The 17223-nt window shown below is 43.1% G+C and overlaps 1 protein-coding gene across 4 annotated transcripts in view; it reads left to right on the top strand.

The window, feature by feature from the left end:
- Positions 1–17223, top strand: part of LOC128686910 (metal cation symporter ZIP14) — a 210454-nt gene that overhangs the window by 143279 nt on the left and 49952 nt on the right. Inside the window, exons 1-3 of one of the 4 annotated variants that reach the window (XM_070103605.1) lie at positions 14118–14363; positions 16163–16256; positions 16390–16566. In XM_070103605.1, coding sequence (XP_069959706.1) covers positions 16412–16566 — 155 coding nt within the window. In that variant the 5' untranslated portion in view covers positions 14118–14363; positions 16163–16256; positions 16390–16411. Of the gene's footprint in view, positions 1–14117; positions 14364–16162; positions 16283–16389; positions 16567–17223 lie in introns of those variants that run through there. The other 3 variants (XM_070103604.1, XM_070103603.1, XM_070103606.1) reach the window with 3 other exon arrangements.

Below are 17223 nucleotides of genomic sequence, written 5' to 3'. Positions count from 1 at the left end.
GCTGCCTCGGACTTTACTCTGTTGACGACTACTCTCTGTGTTCTGTTAGTGAGGAAATTATAGATCCATCGACCGACTTTTCCTGTTATTCCTTTAGCACGCATTTTGTGCGCTATTACGCCATGGTCACACTTGTCGAAGGCTTTTGCAAAGTCTGTATATATTACATCTGCATTCTTTTTGTCTTCTAGTGCATTTAGGACCTTGTCGTAGTGATCCAATAGTTGAGACAGACAGGAGCGACCTGTTCTAAACCCATGTTGCCCTGGGTTGTGTAACTGATGGGTTTCTAGATGGGTGGTGATCTTGCTTCTTAGGACCCTTTCAAAGATTTTTATGATATGGGATGTTAGTGCTATTGGTCTGTAGTTCTTTGCTGTTGCTTTACTGCCCCCTTTGTGGAGTGGGGCTATGTCTGTTGTTTTTAGTAACTGTGGGACGACCCCCGTGTCCATGCTCCCTCTCCATAGGATGGAAAAGGCTCGTGATAGGGGCTTCTTGCAGTTCTTGATGAACACAGAGTTCCATGAGTCTGGCCCTGGGGCAGAGTGCATGGGCATGTCATTTATCGCCTGTTCGAAGTCATTTGGCGTCAGGATAACATCGGATAGGCTTGTGTTAATCAAATTTTGTGGCTCTCTCATAAAAAATTCATTTTGATCTTCGACTCTCAGTCTGGTTAGCGGCTTGCTAAAAACTGAGTCATATTGGGACTTGAGTAGCTCACTCATTTCCTTGCTGTCATCTGTGTAGGACCCATCTTGTTTAAGTAGGGGCCCAATACTGGACGTTGTTCTCGATTTTGATTTGGCATAGGAGAAGAAATACTTTGGATTTCTTTCGATTTCATTTATGGCTTTTAGTTCTTCCCGCGATTCCTGACTCCTAAAGGATTCTTTTAGCTTAAGTTCGATGCTTGCTATTTCTCTGACCAGTGTCTCCCTACGCATTTCAGATATATTGACCTCTTTTAGCCGCTCTGTTATTCTTTTCCGTCGCCTGTAAAGGGAGCGCCTGTCTCTTTCTATTTTACATCTACTCCTCCTTTTTCTTAGAGGAATAAGCCTTGTGCATACATCGAGTGCCACCGAGTTAATCTGTTCTAGGCATAAGTTTGGGTCTGTGTTGCTTAGTATATCTTCCCAGCTTATATCGGCTCCTGTTTTTGTAATTTCGTTATTCGTTATATGTTTATTTAGGTGAGGTCAATGATATTAAGAATAGCATATATACTTAAATTCTGTTTCATTTTTACATTGTCCCGTGGCTCGATTGCAAGCGCACTCAGCTCACACATGGAGGTCCGTGGTTCGATTCCCAGTAGGGGTGGAAACATAAGGACGTGTTTTCCTAAGACGCTAACTGTCTATGTTCACCTACTAGTAAGTAGGTACCTGGGTGTAAGCCGACTGATGAGGGTCACATCCTGAGAACAAAATTGACCTAATTTTCCAGAAATGCTCTGCATAACCAGAGACTTTCTATATAGTAATATGTCAGTGATGTCAGAGCTATGGTCTGTATACCTTGTACATGTATTAGTAGAAATAAAGGTAATATTACCACACTAATGCGTGCGAAAACAAACGCTTTGCTTGTAGGGCAGTAGATGACTGGAATGTTTACTCTCCTAGGAGTGTATTTAACTTTATTTATCTTTAAATATGTTTAAATTTTTAAATAAGTGGGTTACATTTAAGTAACTTAATCTAATGTAATTTAACGCGACTTAAAATAATGCATATATACATAGGCCTATATGGCCTACATAGTTATGTAGGCCTTCAGTCAGTTGAGTCCACAATGCCGACGAGGACCCGGGTAGGACTTGCTGTTACTTCATCAGTGTGGTCCAACTAACACTGGTACACTAACAGTTGCTTCATCAGTGTGGTCCAGCTAACACTGGTACACTAACAGTTGCTTCATCAGTGTGGTCCAACTAACACTGGTACACTAACAGTTGCTTCATCAGTGTGGTCCAACTAACACTGGTACACTAACAGTTGCTTCAGCAGTGTGGTCCTGCTAACACTGGTACACTAACAGTTGCTTCATCAGTGTGGTCCAGCTAACACTGGTACACTAACAGTTGCTTTATCAGTGTGGTCCAGCTAACACTGGTACACTAACAGTTGCTTCATCAGTGTGGTCCAGCTAACACTGGTACACTAACAGTTGCTTTATCAGTGTGGTCCAGCTAACACTGGTACACTAACATTTTCTTCAGTGTGGTCCAGCTAACACTGGTACACTAACAGTTGCTTCATCAGTGTGGTCCAGCTAACACTGGTACACTAACAGTTGCTTCATCAGTGTGGTCCTGCTAACACTGGTACACTAACAGTTGCTTCATCAGTGTGGTCCAACTAATACTGGTACACTAACAGTTGCTTCATCAGTGTGGTCCAGCTAACACTGGTACACTAACAGTTGCTTTATCAGTGTGGTCCAACTAACACTGGTACACTAACAGTTGCTTCATCAGTGTGGTCCAGCTAACACTGGTACACTAACAGTTGCTTCATCAGTGTGGTCCAGCTAACACTGGTACACTAACAGTTGCTTCATCAGTGTGGTCCAACTAACACTGGTACACTAACAGTTGCTTCATCAGTGTGGTCCAGCTAACACTGGTACACTAACAGTTGCTTCATCAGTGTGGTCCAGCTAACACTGGTACACTAACAGTTGCTTCATCAGTGTGGTCCAACTAACACTGGTACACTAACAGTTGCTTCATCAGTGTGGTCCAGCTAACACTGGTACACTAACAGTTGCTTCATCAGTGTGGTCCAGCTAACACTGGTACACTAACATTTTCTTCAGTGTGGTCCAGCTAACACTGGTACACTAACAGTTGCTTCATCAGTGTGGTCCAGCTAACACTGGTACACTAACAGTTGCTTCATCAGTGTGGTCCAACTAACACTGGTACACTAACAGTTGCTTCATCAGTGTGGTCCAGCTAACACTGGTACACTGACAGTTGCTTCATCATTGTGGTCCAGCTGACACTGGTACACTAACAGTTGCTTCATCAGTGTGGTCCAGCTAACACTGGTACACTAACACTGGTACACTAACAGTTGCTTCATCAGTGTGGTCCAGCTAACACTGGTACACTGACAGTTGCTTCATCGTTGTGGTCCAGCTAACACTGGTACACTAACACTGGTACACTAACAGTTGCTTCATCAGTGTGGTCCAGCTAACACTGGTACACTAACATTTTCTTCAGTGTGGTCCAGCTAACACTGGTACACTAACAGTTGCTTTATCAGTGTGGTCCAGCTAACACTGGTAAGATAAGATAAGATAAGATTTCGTTCGGATTTTTAACCCCAGAGGGTTAGCCACCCAGGATAACCCAAGAAAGTCAGTGCGTCATCGAGGACTGTTGTTGTTTAATATGTTTATTATGCACCCCATACCCATCCTGTGGGCGGTAGTCAAAAGATTACAGAGGTACATAATTGGTCCAGGGACTGGGCCTCAAAGTTTTGATAGCTGAGCAAATTACAGAGGTAATGAATTCACAATTTACAAAGGTAATGAACTCACAATTTACAAAGGTAATGAACTCCAGGTAGGTCTAGTCACAATCATGACAAGTTACAAAGGTATTTACAGATTACAGAGGTACACAATGGGTCCAGGGACCGGGCTCCAAAGTTTTGATGGCTGAACTAGGTACAAGGTAATGAACTCACAAGTTACAAAAGTAATGAACTCACAAGTTACAAAGGTAATGAATACTGTAAGAATGGTTACTTACGTTTATACATGGCTGCAATCATGAACAAATTTTAGAGTAATGAGCAATTCACACTTCCACACCCGGTCACAACTGTCTAACTTATTTCCATTGGGGTCCTTAATCTTGTCCCCCAGGATGCGACCCACACCAGTCGACTAACACCCTGGTACCTATTTGCTGCTAGGTGAACAGGACAACAGGTGTAAGGAAACGTGTCGAATGTTTCCACCCGCCGGGAATCGAACCCGGGCCCTCCGTGTGTGAAGCGGGAGCTTTAGCCACCAGGCCACCGGGCCACCGTAAACTGGTACACTAACAGTTGCTTCATCAGTGTGGTCCAGCTAACACTGGAACACTAACAGTTGCTTCATCAGTGTGGTCTAACTAACACTGGTACACTAACATTTGCTTCATCAGTGTGGTCCAGCTAACACTGGTACACTAACAGTTGCTTCATCAGTGTGGTCCAACTAACACCAACGTCAAAGGCCTGGGAGTGATCATGTCGGAGGATCTCACCTTCAAGGACCATAACATTGTATCAATCGCATCTGCTAGAAAAATGACAGGATGGATAATGAGAACCTTCAAAACTAGGGAGGCCAAGCCCATGATGACACTCTTCAGGTCAATTGTTCTATCTAGGCTGGAATATTGCTGCACACTAACAGCACCTTTCAAGGCAGGTGAAATTGCCGACCTAGAAAATGTACAGAGAACTTTCACGGCGCGCATAACGGAGATAAAACACCTCAATTATTGGGAGCGCTTGAGGTTCCTAAATCTGTATTCCCTGGAACGCAGGAGGGAGAGATACATGATTATATACACCTGGAAAATCCTAGAGAGACTAGTACCGATCTTGCACACGAAAATCACTCACTACGAAAGCAAAAGACTTGGCAGACGATGCACCATCCCCCCAATGAAAAGCAGGGGTGTCACTAGCACGTTAAGAGACCATACAATAAGTGTCAGGGGCCCGAGACTGTTCAACTGCCTCCCAGCACACATAAGGGGGATTACCAACAGACCCCTGGCAGTCTTCAAGCTGGCACTGGACAAGCACCTAAAGTCAGTTCCTGATCAGCCGGGCTGTGGCTCGTACGTTGGTTTGCGTGCAGCCAGCAGCAACAGCCTGGTTGATCAGGCTCTGATCCACCAGGAGGCCTGGTCACAGACCGGGCCGCGGGGGCGTTGACCCCCGGAACTCTCTCCAGGTAAACTCCAGGTACACTAACAGTTGCTTCATCAGTGTGGTCCAGCTAACACTGGTACACTAACAGTTGCTTCATCAGTGTGGTCCAACTAACACTGGTACACTAACAGTTGCTTCATCAGTGTGGTCCAGCTAACACTGGTACACTAACAGTTGCTTCATCAGTGTGGTCCAACTAACACTGGTACACTAACAGTTGCTTCATCAGTGTGGTCCAACTAACACTGGTACACTCACAGTTGCTTCATCAGTGTGGTCCAGCTAAAACTGGTACACTAACAGTTGCTTCATCAATGTGGTCCAACTAACACTGGTACACTAACAGTTGCTTCATCAGTGTGGTCCAGCTAACACTGGTACACTAACAGTTGCTGCATCAGTGTGGTCCAACTAACACTGGTACACTAACAGTTGCTTCATCAGTGTGGTCCAGCTAACACTGGTGCACTAACAGTTGCTTCATCAGTGTGGTCCAGCTAACACTGGTACACTAACAGTTGCTACATCAGTGTGGTCCAACTAACACTGGTACACTAACAGTTGCTTCATCAGTGGGGTCCTGCTAACACTGGTACACTAACAGTTGCTTCATCAGTGTGGTCCAACTAACACTGGTACACTAACAGTTGCTTCATCAGTGTGGTCCTGCTAACACTGGTACACTAACAGTTGCTTCATCAGTGTGGTCCAACTAACACTGGTACACTAACAGTTGCTTCATCAGTGTGGTCCAACTAACACTGGTACACTAACAGTTGCTTCATCAGTGTGGTCCAGCTAATACTGGTACACTGACAGTTGCTTCATCGTTGTGGTCCAGCTAACACTGGTACACTAACACTGGTACACTAACAGTTGCTTCATCAGTGTGGTCCAGCTAACACTGGTACACTAACATTTTCTTCAGTGTGGTCCAGCTAACACTGGTACACTAACAGTTGCTTTATCAGTGTGGTCCAGCTAACACTGGTAAGATAAGATAAGATAAGATTTCGTTCGGATTTTTAACCCCAGTGGGTTAGCCACCCAGGATAACCCAAGAAAATCAGTGCGTCATCGAGGACTGTCTAACTTATTTCCATTGGGGTCCTTAATCTTGTCCCCCAGGATGCGACCCACACCAGTCGACTAACACCCAGGTACCTATTTGCTGCTAGGTGAACAGGACAACAGGTGTAAGGAAACGTGTCGAATGTTTCCACCCGCCGGGAATCGAACCCGGGCCCTCCATGTGTGAAGCCGGAGCTTTAGCCACCAGGCCACCGGGCCACCGTAAACTGGTACACTAACAGTTGCTTCATCAGTGTGGTCCAGCTAACACTGGAACACTAACAGTTGCTTCATCAGTGTGGTCTAACTAACACTGGTACACTAACATTTGCTTCATCAGTGTGGTCCAGCTAACACTGGTACACTAACATTTTCTTCAGTGTGGTCCAGCTAACACCAACGTCAAAGACCTGGGAGTGATCATGTCGGAGGATCTCACCTTCAAGGACCATAACATTGTATCAATCGCATCTGCTAGAAAAATGACAGGATGGATAATGAGAACCTTCAAAACTAGGGAGGCCAAGCCCATGATGACACTCTTCAGGTCACTTGTTCTATCTAGGCTGGAATATTGCTGCACACTAACAGCACCTTTCAAGGCAGGTGAAATTGCCGACCTAGAAAATGTACAGAGAACTTTCACGGCGCGCATAACGGAGATAAAACACCTCAATTATTGGGAGCGCTTGAGGTTCCTAAACCTGTATTCCCTGGAACGCAGGAGGGAGAGATACATGATTATATACACATGGAAAATCCTAGAGGGACTAGTACTTGCACACGAAAATCACTCACTACGAAAGCATAAGACTTGGCAGACGATGCACCATCCCCCCAATGAAAAGCAGCGGTGTCACTAGCACGTTAAGAGACCATACAATAAGTGTCAGGGGCCCGAGACTGTTCAACTGCCTCCCAGCACACATAAGGGGGATTACCAACAGACCCCTGGCAGTCTTCAACCTGGCACTGGACAAGCACCTAAAGTCAGTTCCTGTTCAGCCGGGCTGTGGCTCGTACGTTGGTTTGCGTGCAGCCAGCAGCAACAGCCTGGTTGATCAGGCTCTGATCCACCAGGAGGCCTGGTCACAGACCGGGCCGCGGGGGCGTTGACCCCCGGAACTCTCTCCAGGTAAACTCCAGGTACACTAACAGTTGCTTCATCAGTGTGGTCCAGCTAACACTGGTACACTAACAGTTGCTTCATCAGTGTGGTCCAGCTAACACTGGTACACTAACAGTTGCTTCATCAGTGTGGTCCAACTAACACTGGTACACTAACAGTTGCTTCATCAGTGTGGTCCAGCTAACACTGGTACACTAACAGTTGCTTCATCAGTGTGGTCCAACTAACACTGGTACACTGACAGTTGCTTCATCAGTGTGGTCCAACTAACACTGGTACATTAACAGTTGCTTCATCAGTGTGGTCCAGCTAACACTGGTACATTAACAGTTGCTTCATCAGTGTAGTCCAGCTAACACTGGTACATTAACATTTGCTTCATCAGTGTGGTCCAACTAACACTGGTACATTAACAGTTGCTTCATCAGTGTGGTCCAGCTAACACTGGTACATTAACATTTGCTTCATCAGTGTGGTCCAACTAACACTGGTACATTAACAGTTGCTTCATCAGTGTGGTCCAGCTAACACTGGTACATTAACATTTGCTTCATCAGTGTGGTCCAACTAACACTGGTACATTAACAGTTGCTTCATCAGTGTGGTCCAGCTAACACTGGTACATTAACAGTTGCTTCATCAGTGTGGTCCAGTTAACACTGGTACATTAACATTTGCTTCATCAGTGTGGTCCAACTAACACTGGTACATTAACAGTTGCTTCATCAGTGTGGTCCAGCTAACACTGGTACATTAACAGTTGCTTCATCAGTGTGGTCCAGTTAACACTGGTACATTAACATTTGCTTCATCAGTGTGGTCCAACTAACACTGGTACATTAACAGTTGCTTCATCAGTGTGGTCCAGCTAACACTGGTACATTAACAGTTGCTTCATCAGTGTGGTCCAGTTAACACTGGTACATTAACAGTTGCTTCATCAGTGTGGTCCAGCTAACACTGGTACATTAACAGTTGCTTCATCAGTGTGGTCCAGCTAACACTGGTACATTAACAGTTGCTTCATCAGTGTGGTCCAGTTAACACTGGTACATTAACAGTTGCTTCATCAGTGTGGTCCAGTTAACACTGGTACATTAACAGTTGCTTCATCAGTGTGGTCCAGTTAACACTGGTACATTAACAGTTGCTTCATCAGTGTGGTCCAGTTAACACTGGTACATTAACAGTTGCTTCATCAGTGTGGTCCAGTTAACACTGGTACATTAACAGTTGCTTCATCAGTGTGGTCCAGTTAACACTGGTACATTAACAGTTGCTTCATCAGTGTGGTCCAGTTAACACTGGTACATTAACAGTTGCTTCATCAGTGTGGTCCAGTTAACACTGGTACATTAACAGTTGCTTCATCAGTGTGGTCCAGTTAACACTGGTACATTAACAGTTGCTTCATCAGTGTGGTCCAGTTAACACTGGTACATTAACAGTTGCTTCATCAGTGTGGTCCAGTTAACACTGGTACATTAACAGTTGCTTCATCAGTGTGGTCCAGTTAACACTGGTACATTAACAGTTGCTTCATGAGTGTGGTCCAGTTAACATTGGTACACTAAAGGTTGCTTCATCAGTGAGATGTCATGACACTCCCCCATGGAAGGCGCCTTGAATATAATCACCAAAGGAAGTAAATCTGGTCTACCCTAGGCACTGTATGACCCTTACGGGTTTCGTACTTTTCCCCGAATGTAAAAATGATAATCACAGGATAGTTTTCTTAAAAAAAAAAATCCACTACCGTGTACAATACTCTTATTATTTTCAAGTATTAGTCACAGTATTATTATTATTATTATTATTATTATTGTTATTATTATTATTATTATTATTATTAGTAGTAGTAGTAGTAGTAGTAGAGTAGTATTAGTAGTAGAGTAGTAGTAGTAGAGCAGTAGTAGTATAGTAGTAGTAGAGTAGTAGTAGTAGTAGTGTAGTAGTAGTAGTAGTAGAGTAGTAGTAGTAGTAGAGTAGTAGTAGTAGTAGTGTAGTAGTAGTAGTAGTAGAAGAGTAGTAGTAGTAGTAGAGTAGTAGTAGTAGAGTAGTAGTAGTAGTAGAGTAGTAGTAGTAGAGTAGTAGTAGTAGTAGAGTAGTAGTAGTAGTGTAGTAGTAGTAGTAGTAGAGTAGTAGTAGTAGTAGTAGTGTAGTAGTAGAAGTAGTAGTAGTAGAGTAGTAATAGTAGTAGTAGAGTAGTAGTAGTAGAGCAGTAGTAGTATAGTAGTAGTAGAGTAGTAGTAGTAGTAGAGTAGTAGTAGTAGTAGTAGAGTAGTAGTAGTAGTAGTAGTAGTGTAGTAGTAGTAGTAGTAGTAGTAGTAGAGTAGTAGTAGTAGAGTACTAGTATAGTAGTAGAAGCAGTAGTAGTAGTAGAGTACTAGTATAGTAGTAGAAGTAGTAGTAGTAGTAGTAGAGTAGTAGTAGTAGAGTAGTAGTAGTAGTCGTAGTAGAGTAGTATTAGTAGTAGAGTAGTGTAGTAGTAGTAGTAGTAGTAGTAGTAGTGGTGGTAATATAGTAGTAGTAGAGTAGTAGTAGTAGTAGTAGTGGTAGTATAGTAGTAGTAGTGGTAGTAGTTGTGGTAGTACAGTAGTAGTAGTAGTGGTAGTAGTAGTAGTGGTAGTATAGTAGTAGTAGTGGTAGTGTAGTAGTAGTAGTGGTAGTAGTGGTAGTAGTAGATAGTATAGTAGTAGTAGTGGTAGTAGTAGTAGCAGTAGTGGTAGTAGTAGTAGTGGTAGTATAGTAGTAGTAGTGGTAGTATAGTAGTAGTAGTGGTAGTTTAGTAGTGGTAGTATAGTAGTAGTAGTGGTAGTGTAGTAGTAGTAGTAGTAGTGATGGTATAGTAGTAGTAGAGTGGTAGTAGTGTAGTAGTATTAGTAGTGGTAGTATAATAGTAGTAGTAGTAGTAGTAGTATATCATGGAAAATTACTTAACGAATATATTGGGTCACAACACCTGCATGGGGAATGGGAGGACATAAGGTCCATGAAAGATGAAGGTAGCTCAGATTCCATGGATCAAGAGCCCTTCATCCTTAAACGATCCGAACACAATATTAAAAGAAATTATCTTTTTTAAAGAAAATGCACATTATTGGAAGGCAAACTAGGGCTGTCACACAGTGCAAGAGGAATGGAACGTAAGCAGGTTTGATCCAGGAAATGGGAGAACATATTCCATTCCTTGGATCAAGATTCCCTCGTCGGCATCAAGATCCTCCTTTAAGGGACACCCCACTTGATGAGTAGCAGAGTATGGTTGTCATGTTATATTCCACACAGTCGTACTCCACACACTCGTATTCCACACAGTCGTAATCCACACAGTCTTATTCCTCACACAGTCGTACTCTACATACAGTCGTACTCCACATACAGTCGTACTCCACACAGTCGTACTCCACACAGTCGTACTCCACACAGTCGTACTCCACACAGTCATATTCCACACACAGTCGTATTCCTCACACAGTCGTACTCCACATACAGTCGTATTCCACACACAGTCGTACTCCACACACAGTCGTACTCCACATACAGTCGTATTTCACACACAATCGTACTCCACACACAGTCGTATTCCTCACACAGTCGTACTCCACATACAGTCGTACTCCACACAGTCGTACTCCACACACAGTAGTACTCCACATTCCACACACAATCGTACTCCACACAGTCGTATTCCTCACACAGTCGTACTCCACATACAGTCGTACTCCACATACAGTCGTACTTCACACAGTCGTATTCCTCACACAGTCGTACTCCACATACAGTCGTACTCCATACAGTCGTACTCCACACACAGTCGTACTCCACATACAGTCGTACTCCACACAATCGTACTCCACACATAGTCGTATTCCTCACACAGTCGTACTCCACACAGTCATATTCCACACACAGTCGTACTCTACACAGTCGTACTCCACACACAGTCGTACTCCACACACAATCGTACCCCACACACAGTCGTACTCCACACACAGTCGTACTCCATACACAATCGTATTCCACACACAATCGTATTCCACACACAGTCGTACTCCATACAATCGTACTCCACACACAGTCGTACTCCACACACAGTCGTACTCCATACACAATCGTATTCCACACACAGTCGTACTCCACACACAGTCGTACTCCACACAGTCATATTCCACACACAGTCGTACTCCATACAATCGTACTCCACACACAGTCGTACTCCACACACAGTCGTACTCCATACACAATCGTATTCCACACACAGTCGTACTCCACACACAGTCGTACTCCACACACAGTCGTACTCCACACACAGTACAGGTTTAAAGACCAATGCGTCAGCTCGAGGAGGGAGACTAGGCGCTAAACCCGTTAGGGTTATACAGCGCTAAAGTTCAGGCGAATGAAGAAAGGAAAGCTTGATCTCTGTCCTTGGATTGTGCTTGGTACCCCTCATGGAACGGGGAGGAGGGGGCCTTGGTGCCGGTGTGAGGTTCTTGATCCTGATACCCCTCATGGAAGGGGGTGGGTTTTTTTTGATCTTGTTACCCCTCATGGAAGCGGGAGGGGATTCTTGATAACCCCCTCATGGAAGGGGAGGGGGTCCTTGATACCCCCTCATGGAAGGAGGAGGGGTTTTTTGATACCCCGTTATGGAAGGGTGTTGTTGATCTTGAAACCCCTCATGAGAAGGGGTTCTTGATAACCCCCATGGAAGGGGTTCTTGATCTTGATGCCCCTCATTAAAGATACCCAAGTTTTGCACATATGTCTAATTTATCATACGTTGGTGTGGGGGCGGCAGGAACCAACAACTTGATTAATTAAGTCAGCAACCAGGAGGCCTGGGACTTAGGCTACCCAGTAACAGCATGAGCCTTGAGTTCAAGAAATCACACGTGGTAAAAATTTCAAGCCGATCAGATGAGTTGTCTCCATTAACGGCACGGATTCCAACAATTCCAAATTGTTTTGAATTACTTCACTACAACAAATTTACTTTTATGTAAACAAAACTTAATGGGCATTATCCTGCCCGTAAGATGTATCAGCCATTAAATATTGAAGCCGTTCAATATTTAATGTCACTATTTTACACATAAAATGGTCAGATCTGCACCTACGTTTGAATTTCATTCTCCACCATCGTCGAACTAGGTGGCACCTTTTTCTGGAAGCTATTCCAGGATGCTGGAAATGGTTCAATAACTGTGGTCATAGGGTGTCCCGTGGCTTGGCACTGCATTCCTCTCACACACACCCCTCAAGGAAGGTTCCTTGATGTTGGTGAAGGGCTCTTGATTTAAGGAATTGGATCTGTGCTCCAGTTCCCCGAATTAAGCCTGAATTCCTTCCACCCCCCCCCCCCCCCCAGGCGCTGTATAATCCTCCGGGTTTAGCGCTTCCCCCTTGATTATAATAATCCTCTCACACACTGAGTGTCTGTGGTTCAATCCCAGGCATGGGTGGAAACATTGAACATGTTTCCTTACACCTGCTGTCCTTGTTCAGCTAGCAGTAGGCCGACTGGTATGGGCCGCATCCTGGGGAACAAGATTAAAAGACCCGATGTAAACATGACAGAATGTCCTTGACGCACTGACTTCCCTGGGCAGCTAACCTTCCCCAGGGTTCAAAATCCCAGTAAATCTTACCTTATCACTCGCACATGCGTGTCAAAAATGTGGCATTAGTGACAGGGCAAAAGTGTTGAAATATTGAAGTCGATTGGATGAAGCCTTGTTGAGTTATGAGGCAAATAAAAACGAGAAGTTGGAGGAAGAAAGAGGAAAAATAATTCTGGTAAACTCTTGAACTTCCCCCCTCCCACCCTCGGGGATACCTAAGATTTCCTCTCCCCCACCCTCGGGGATACCTAAGATTTCTCCTTCCCCCACCCTCGGGGATACCTAATTTTTCTCCTTCCCCCCACCCTCGGGGATACCTAAGATTTCCTCTCCCCCACCCTCGGGGATACCTAAGATTTCCTCTCCCCACCCTCGGGGATACCTAAGATTTCTCCTTCCCCACCCTCGGGAATACCTAAGATTTCCTCTCCCCCACCCTCGGGGTACCTAAGATTTCCCCTCCTCACCGTCAGGGATACCTAAGATTTCCCCTCCCCCACCCTCGGGAATACCTAAGATTTCCCCTTCCCCCACCCTCGGGGATACCTAAGATTTCCCCTTCCCCCACCCTCGGGGATACTTAAGATTTCCTCTCCCCACCCTTGGGGATACCTAAGATTTCCTCCCCCACCCTCGGGGATACCTAAGATTTCCCTTCCCCCACCCTCGGGGATACCTAAAATTTCCCCTTACCCCACCCTCGGGGATACTTAATTAAGATTTCCTCTCCCTCACCCTCGGGGATACCCAGTATTCTTCCCCCACCCTCGGGGATACTTAAGATTTCCCCTTCCCCACCCTCGGGGATACCTAAGATTTCCCCTTCCCCACCCTCGGGGATACCTAAAATTTCCCCTTCCCCCACCCTCGGGGATACCTAAGATTTCCTCTCTCCCACCCTCGGGGATACCCAAGATTTCCTCTCCCCCACCCTCGGGGATACCTAAGATTTCCTCCCCCACCCTGGGGATACCTAAGATTTCCTCCCCCACCTACCCTCGGGGATACCTAAGATTTCCCCTCCCCCCATAACAGATCTCATCATAAACACTGAAGACGATATGTGAATAAAACATATTGTATTAAAACGGCTGTAATATGTTAATACCATTATTATATGCTAGTGTCTCTCTAGTTACACAGGTTTGTAGTCATCATTAACAATCACTGCAGACGATGTCTTAACCTCCCGTTAAACTTGATCCTTTTGAAATAAACTTTTACGGACTTAATGCTTATCTCCGAGTGTAGTCATCATTTACTTTATACATTTATAAGGTGCGAAGTATAATGAGGTAATATTTGTTTGAATTTATGTGTGCATTATCGAGATTTGTTGGTAAATTGTTGGAAGTGTTGCTGATTGTTGGTGAGGGTAGCAATAAGCCGGAGGAGTTGTCTGCCTTGAATCGTGGCAGCTGAGCTGAGTGCTGACACTGTAGTCACTGCTGACACTGTGAGCACTGCCCACACGTCTCCTCTGCCATCACTTATATATTCTACTTCACTTAGCTGAGTCACTTAAGTGTCTCGTGACTTCCTTGCATGTTGCGCCTGTAACAGGAACGTCATTGTCAGGTGGGTTGTACTCTAATGATTCCTAACACTGTTAGTATTACACATGTGTAACACTTAATTGTATATTTATTCTATAACAAAAATAGATTTTTACTGGTATAATATCTTTGTAAACAAGAAAATTGGAATTTATATAACTTGTGTGAAGTTGCAGATGCTGAGAGAGGTCTGTAATGAAGCTTAATTTAAAACCTCTTCAAGTGAAGAAACTTAAATTCTTAAATTGCCTTAACTGTACCTTGAGGACAGCAGGCACGACCTTCAACAAAGGCAAGATCACCTGCAAATTTAGAGATTTTGTTCGAGTGAAAGGCAGATAGTGTTGAAATGGGTACCAATGTAATGTGCTTAGGAGGGGTTGAGAAATATCACTATATTTGTATGCTTGCTGCTGTCAGAACTGACAGCAAGAATGGGCTTTAAGAAACGAGGATGTGCTAGAGACATTGTCCAGGTATACAAGAGTTTTTTACTAATTCTTGTGACATACCTGTAACCAGTTCTGAGAGTTCTGCTCTTCTTGCCCGGCTTAAGTAAGGCTACACTTGTGACTACTTGGTCAACCAGGTTATTGTTGATCTGCATGATTTTGTATTGACCATAGGCAGCAAGAACTACAGAAAGAATGAACATTCTTTATCACTCCAAGAACAACAGCGATTAAACCTTAGAAGAATGTGATCAACAGAATGTTGGGAAATTAAGAGCTTGTTTTGATTGAAGGTTAACCTAGGTATTAAAGGACCCCAATGGAAATAAGTCACTCTGTCTGACTTTTTTGGGTTATCCCAGGTTCTCTACACATATGCTGCTATGTATGATAATTCTTAGTAACTGTATTTGTGTATACCTGAATAAACTTACTTACTTACTTACTTAGTTCCCTGTACATACACATAATATTGTTTTGAATATTCCCTTCTAGAGTTGTCTTGATGTTGAAGGGCACTTGATCCAAAGAATTTGAGCTACCCTCCCTTTCCTTGGATCAAGAATGATTGCTTCCCATTCCTCAAGGAAATGTAGGACCACTCTGGGTTAGCACTCCCCATGGATGTAATATGCTGGAACTGGTATGGTGATACTGACAAATTATAGGCAAGACAAGTATGCAGTGATAGATATTAATGAAAAAATATTTTTGTCATGAGTGGCTTCTTCAGTCAGATTGAAGCATCTGCTCATAGCAAAATGTTTTATTAATAGTCCTCATTACATAAGTTTATTCAGGTCAAGTACTCTCTCTCTCTTATCTTACAGGTACACATAGATAGTTACATAAATGATCATACATATCGGCATATGTGTAGATTACCAAGGATAACCCAAAAAAGTCAGTGACTTTTTTCCATTGGGGTCCTTTTAATAATTTATTATTTAAAAAATAAAAGGAGATGTACTAGGAAATAAAATGAGATATACTGCTTATGTCTTTTACCTAAAGACAGTGTTTATTTCTTGTCACTTTCCCCTCAAGAAAGGTCCTTTGATGCTGATGAGGGGCTCTTGATCTAGAGAATTGAATCTGTACTCCAGTTCCCTGAATTAAGCCTGAATACTTTCCACATCACCCCCACAGGCACTGTATAATCCTACGGGTTTAGCACTTCCCCCTTGATTATAATAGTTCTTGTCACTTAAGATTCAGACTTGGAAAAAGAACACAAATGACACACTAATGTAAGATACTCAACACAGTTTTTTCAGCACTTGAACTTCATATTGATTTACAAATGACTTTTACTACTGTTGACCACAATGTTCATCTCAAACATGTAGTCATAAATGACACTTTTCAGTGACACTGATGGAGGGAATGATGGTGAAAGTTTCTTCTTTTTTTTTTTTTTTTCTGCCTTGGTGAGAGATGGCCAGTGCATTAAACCCAAAAAAGTAAATTTCGCATTTCAGCGGGAGAGGTATTTGTCATTATTTCATCATTTGTAATGCTGGATAAACTTGAAAATCAATTTATCATCAATTTAAAGTTCATGTTACAGCTGCTTACTTGAACATTCTGCTGCAGATAGTGAAAAGACCAAGAAGCAATGCATCTATTGTGGAATGTCTTAGCTGCAACAGTGGGTGGCTATATTATTTTTTGGGCACAACTCTCCCTGGCTGTGGAGGGTAATCACAGTATACACTGGAATGTAAATTGGGGACCCCAGCCAGAAAATGTCACAGATTTCACAACCTTACTGTGAGTATGAAATTACTGTAGCTCAGTTTGCCTAGTCCTAATGTATGTCAAGATGTGCATAATATCTCTACATTAAAATTAAAGAAATTGACTGAAAAAGTAGGTTATCTTGGGTTAAATCTGTATAATGTAACATTTATGTATTCTTAAAACATCTTTGTGCCCTGAGAACAATTATAGAAATTTTTACTATTGTTTGTCAAGTCATTTGTAGAATACCTATTAAGTTTGGATTAATTGCTGATATTGTAGCTGTAATATTGTCATTTTTAAAAGATCTTAATATCCTACAGTAACTAAATAGCCTATCATATAATAACTATGAAAATCTTCATTAAGTTTATTCGAAAATCTAGACAAATAAAGCAAATAGCAAAAAAATTTTGATCTCCCTTTACAATTTCCTTAACATTTGCTACTCATTGCATATATACTTAAGTAAAATACTGTATTGCATAATCTGACTTGATTATTGTAACTTAAAACTTTTTTTTTAGGTGCCAGTTAAGTTTTTGATTTGGGAAAGGATTATTATTATAATCAAGGGGGAAGCGCTAAACCCGGAGGATTATACAGCGCCTGGGGGGGGGGATGTGGAAGGCATTCAGGCTTAATTCGGGGAACTGGAGCACAGATCCAATTCCCTAAATCAAGAGC

This window comes from Cherax quadricarinatus, chromosome 86 (assembly GCF_038502225.1).
Source record: "Cherax quadricarinatus isolate ZL_2023a chromosome 86, ASM3850222v1, whole genome shotgun sequence".
Taxonomy (NCBI): Eukaryota; Metazoa; Arthropoda; class Malacostraca; order Decapoda; family Parastacidae; genus Cherax; species Cherax quadricarinatus.
This window is presented reverse-complemented; position numbering and strand designations above follow the sequence as displayed.